The sequence below is a fragment of the Notothenia coriiceps genome, unplaced genomic scaffold, assembly GCF_000735185.1.
Source record: "Notothenia coriiceps isolate Sejong01 unplaced genomic scaffold, NC01 NC01_scaffold00034696, whole genome shotgun sequence".
NCBI lineage: Eukaryota > Metazoa > Chordata > Actinopteri > Perciformes > Nototheniidae > Notothenia > Notothenia coriiceps.
The window spans coordinates 1-5,308 of record NW_011367397.1 but is presented as its reverse complement, the minus strand read 5'-3'; the positions used below and the strand labels follow the sequence as shown (position 1 = coordinate 5,308).

The 5,308-nt window shown below is 41.5% G+C and overlaps 1 protein-coding gene across 1 annotated transcript; it reads left to right on the top strand.

Moving 5' to 3' along the window:
• Positions 1-411: 411 nt before the first annotated feature.
• Positions 412-4,299, top strand: bmper (BMP binding endothelial regulator; the record flags this gene model as incomplete). The annotated part of the gene is made up of 6 exons (XM_010790851.1): positions 412-502; positions 1,059-1,141; positions 1,968-2,067; positions 2,209-2,318; positions 2,647-2,781; positions 4,195-4,299. Coding segments are annotated over 6 exons (624 nt in total), but the record flags the coding sequence as incomplete, so codon positions are not given.
• Positions 4,300-5,308: the final 1,009 nt, after the last annotated feature.

Sequence of the window (5,308 nt, the reverse complement as noted above, 5' to 3'; positions counted from 1 at the left end):
AGATGAGAGGAAGAAGAGATGAGAGGGAGGAGAGATGAGAGGAAGGAGAGATGAGAGGGAGGAGAGATGAGAGGAAGGAGGGATGAGAGGAAGGAGAGATGAGAGGAAGGAGAGATGAGAGGAAGGAGAGATGAGAGGAAGGAGAGAGGAGAGGAAGGAGAGATGAGAGGAAGGAGAGAGGAGAGGAAGGAGAGATGAGAGGAAGGAGAGATGAGAGGAAGGAGAGAGGAGAGGAAGGAGAGATGAGAGGAAGGAGAGATGAGAGGAAGGAGAGATGAGAGGAAGGACAGATGAGAGGAAGGACAGATGAGAGGAAGGAGAGATGAGAGGAAGGAGAGATGAGAGGAAGGAGAGAGGAGAGGAAGGAGGGATGAGAGGAACTAAGATGTCGTTCCCTGCTGGTTGTGACAGGAAGGTGTGATCACTGAGGCGGACGTGCAGTGTGTCGTCCACTGCAGGAACCCCAAAATCCACCCAAAGAAGTGCTGCCCCACCTGCCCCAGTGAGTCCCGAGACCCCCACTCATTATTACAACACACCTTTGAAAGCTTCTGTGTTTTTAAAGGAAATGAAATAGAGATTGTAATGTTTGTATGGACTGGTTGGACATGGGAGAAGGACTTTTTAATGATTGTTTACTTTACTTTCTTACGTTAAGTAAACAAAACACCTGTGTTTAAATATTTGGTAAAATTCATCTTAAATCCACCCAGTTTTGAGCCTTGAGTCCTTATTTTGTGTAATTCAGGGATTGTAATTGACTTTAAGGCAGTCATCAAACTGGATAAATGTAAAAGAAGACATTAATAAAACTCATTATTTACAGAAATTGAATTTGTTTGCATTCCTTGCCTCCAACATTTTGATTATTCAGTATAAAGAAATGTTCCTTTACTTGCAGAATTTGGGGAATAAAAAACCTCAAACTCAAATCAAATAAAGTCAAATTATTCTAACAAATACTCTGGATAAGAGTGTGAGGTGCAGTGAGGGTACAGAGGTGTGTGTTGGTGAATTTAATTGAAGTGTGTGATGTGTGTGTGTAACGTCTCCTGCAGGTTGTATCTTTGAGGCTCGTCTGTACAAAGAGAAGCAGGAGTTCAGTCCTGAGGGCAAACCCTGCATCAAATGCTCCTGCACTGTGAGTACACACACACACGCACTCACGCACGCACGCACGCACGCACGCACGCACACACACACACACACACACAGTTTGCCCTGATCTAAAGTGAAAATATAAGGCCTTCTTAATGTTTGACTTAACCAACAATGCCATCATACATGTAAATAATTCATGCATTGAGAGTCAATTACAACATTTGTTTCTTCAAATATTAACTGAATAATGATACATAACATGTTGAACTTGGATAATAATAAAGACACGTTACTATGAGGCGTGAAAACACCTTAATTATACCTTTGTCCCAAGAGAAAAATATTTTAAAGCTCTGAGTAAAGAGACTCTGAAAGTTTCAGGAACAAAGATTCTCTCTCTTTTTGATCCATTTCTATAAAAACCTGTCTGAAAATGAGCTGATCAGATTTTGGCCACAGTATGATGTCATAACGATGTTCTGTCTTGTGTAACCATTAGCCAATCAGCAACCAGGGTAACCCCCCCCCACCTTATCACCTGAATCTCCTCCTAGAGCACCATTGAGTTCTTTGTAACCAAATATCTCTCAGAGGGGCGTGGGGAGGGGCTCCTTACTTTCATCTAAAGTAACAGACAGAGAATCAGCACTTTGGAAACAGGGCTGAAACAGAGGGGATTATGGGTAATGCTGCATTGATCTGTTTGGTGTTTCAGCCAATCAGAGATATGTTCTGTATATATCTGAGACCTGTGGTATATTGATGAAAAACAGTATAATGGGGGACCTTTAAGTCGTGTTTAATTATCACCTGAATGCAAATATAATCCTTATTTAAATGGTGTTTTTTATATGTTTGTCCTCCAGGGAGGGCGGACTCTCTGCATGAGGGAGGTGTGTCCCGTCCTCTCATGCCCCGCCCACCTCAGCCACACCCCCCCCGGACAGTGCTGCCCCAGATGTCTCGGTAAAGACCCTCAAATACTTCTCTCACCTAACAACAAAAGCTATGTTGGCCCATTCATTGATTTCCACATATTGCTTTGGAGCAGTCCAATCATTTGACTCTCTCCTCCTCCTCTTCCTCCTCCTCTTCCTCCTCCGTCAGGCCAGAGGAAGGTGTTTGATCTGTACTCAGGAAGCTGTCTGTTCCACAGTGAAGTGTTTGAGAACGGCACGTCCTTCTCACAAGGCAACTGCACCACCTGCACCTGCAAGGTAACGGTTGCGTCTCCACCACCATCGTCATCATCACACCATCAGAGACCCCGTTTCTTCTTGTTCTTGTTCTGTATTAGGACCCCCGTTAGCACTAGCATGAGCATTGGCTATTCTTCCTGGGGTCCTCACACACTGTCAAACATACATAAAACAAAACTAAAACAAAACAGCTCATCATTTCATGCAATTTACAATGAAGTGAAAACTAAAATGGCCAAAAGAAAAAATATATTCAAATAATTATTCTATCAGTTGTATCTAAACTTTCTAAAGTCTTCCTTCTCCTGTAGGTCTTGATGAGTTGTGTTTTTTTTCTTCTTCCCAGGATTCAACGGTGGTGTGCAACAAGCAGTGCTCTCGTCCTGGGAGTTGCCAAGGCGACCATTGCTGTGACGAGTGTCTGTCCTACGTGAAGGTGGAGGAGGTGAAGTACTGCAGAGTCAGAAACAAGATCTACAGGNGTTCAACATGTAAGAAGTAGAAAGTACAGGTATTTGTGTTCAACATGTAAGAAGTAGAAAGTACATGCAGAGTCAGAACAAGATCTACAGGGTGAGGAACTTAGAAAGCATGGACAGATGGATGGATGGATGGATGGATGGATGGATGGATCAATAGACTGAAGATTGGATGATGGATGGATTGATGGAAAGACATATAGATGGATGATGGACAGATGGATGGATGGATCAATAGACTGAAGAATTGGATGATGGATGGATTGATGGAAAGATTAATGGATGGACAAGTGTTGGAAAGAACTGCAACTTCTTAGGTGATTATTCAACAAATTGGGCAATTTGTTCGTGGTCGACCAAGATTTATTTACCTTATTTTCCAAGAAACCTTTCTGATCACATCTCTATCAAACACAATATTTGGGGTGGTGCTTTAGCGAGATTCTTTTGGGAAACATGTATGTAAAATGGATGTATATTAAGAAAATGGTAATGATAAATGGACAGATGGATGCATGAGGATGGATGGGCGCTGGACTCTAAGATGAATGGATGAATGAATGGATGGATGGACAGATGGATGGATGGATGGATGGATGGACAGATGGATGGATGGATGGACAGATGGATGGATGGATGGATGGATGGACAGATGGATGGATGGATCAATAGACTGAAGAATTGGATGATGGATGGATTGATGGAAAGACATATAGATGGATGAATGGATGGACAAGTGTTGGAAAGAACTGCAACTTCTTAGGTGATTATTCAACAAATTGGGCATTTTGTTTTCGGTCGACCAAAATGTATTTCCTTAATTTTTCAATTTTCAATACTTAATTCATAATAAGATTTATGACTTATTTCCAAGAAACCTTTCTGAGCACATCTCTATCAAACACAATATTTGGGGTGGTGCTTTGGCGAGATTCTTTGTGGGAAAACAAAACATGTATTGAATGGGTGATTTTTAGATGAATGAATGTTGGGTAAATGTTCAATGTATTGATGGACAGATGGAGTAGCTCCATGCATGGGGGATTGACTGAATGGATGAATCCGTGATAGATGGATGAGGAACTTACAAACATGGACAGATGGATGGATGAATGGTGGACAAATGCATCAATAGACTGAATAAATGGATAATGGATGGACTGATGGACAGAAGTATAACTTTTTCTGACAAATGTACGAGAAACTTTTGAGCACATCTCTATTAAACCCAAGATTCGTCGTGGAAAAACTTGACAATGAGTGTTAGTTTTCAAGGACAGCCCTGGTTATACCAATGAATGGACAGAAACATGTATGAAAAATGGACGTATATTAAGAAAATGGTAATGGACAGATGAATGCATGAGGATGGGTGGTGGGATGTATTCTGATGTTGCTGTGTTTCTGTCCTGCAGGAAGGAGACATGTGGTCGTCCGTTAACTGCACTCTGTGTGCCTGCGTCAAAGGAAACATCGAGTGTCGGCCCAAACTGTGTGTGCCAATCAGCAGCTGCCCCTCGGTGAGTGACAGGCCCATCGGCCAATCACCGGCCAACGTCTTGTTTTCTATGTTTACGTCCCCCTGCCTGTCTCTGTCACTCCACTTGATCTGCGTTCCTCTCTCTCTCTCACTCTTTACAGCCCGTGACTAACTCCATCACTTTCACTTCACATGCGTAACGACTCAAAAAGCCTGATTTACTGGAGGATTGACTTTGCTTCACGAGTTTTGTTTTCCCTTTCTGTGAGCAATTCAGGAGAGTTTGAAACTTGTTTTCAGGAGATATGACAGGTGTATCTGATACATTAATGTCAGATGTATGACAGGAGTCAGATCCCCTTTCATGCAGGGGATCATGTCTCTTATTGAACCTGTCCTCTTCACGACTTCTCGATGACAAGGAGGTTTTTCCTATTTAGAACAACAGGGTGGTTTTACAAAATAGGTGATCTTCAGAGAGGGCAAAAGTACACACATCCTTTACTCAAGTAGAAGTACAGATACTCGTGTTTAAAAATACTCTGGTGAAAGTAGAAGTACTGACTAAACTTCTTTACTCAAGTCAAAGTAAAGAGGCTTTGAAATGTACTTCAGTAAAAAGTACCCATAACTGCAGCTGTTTTAAAGAGTACCTGACCTCCCTTTATATTAATAGAACAATAATGTCATTGTTAGCTAATGAATGTTTCCTGGTGACAACGGCAACATGACAACGTTTTCATTGGTCCCTCTTCTTTAGAGAAGACCAGGAAATGATGGATACACGGATCGTGTTCAAATCAATAGGCACGCAATGACTCTAAATAATAATGATCCGCAATGTAGAAGAAGTACAGGTATTGGTCAACATGTAAGAAGTAGGTATTTGTGTTCAACATGTAAGAAGTAGAAAGTACAGGTATTTGAGTTCAACATGTAAGAAGTAGAAAGTACAGGTATTTGGGTTCAACATGTAAGAAGTAGAAAGTAAAAAGTCGTCAGAGAAAGAAGTAGTGGAGTAAAATACTGATACCAGAAACATGTACTTA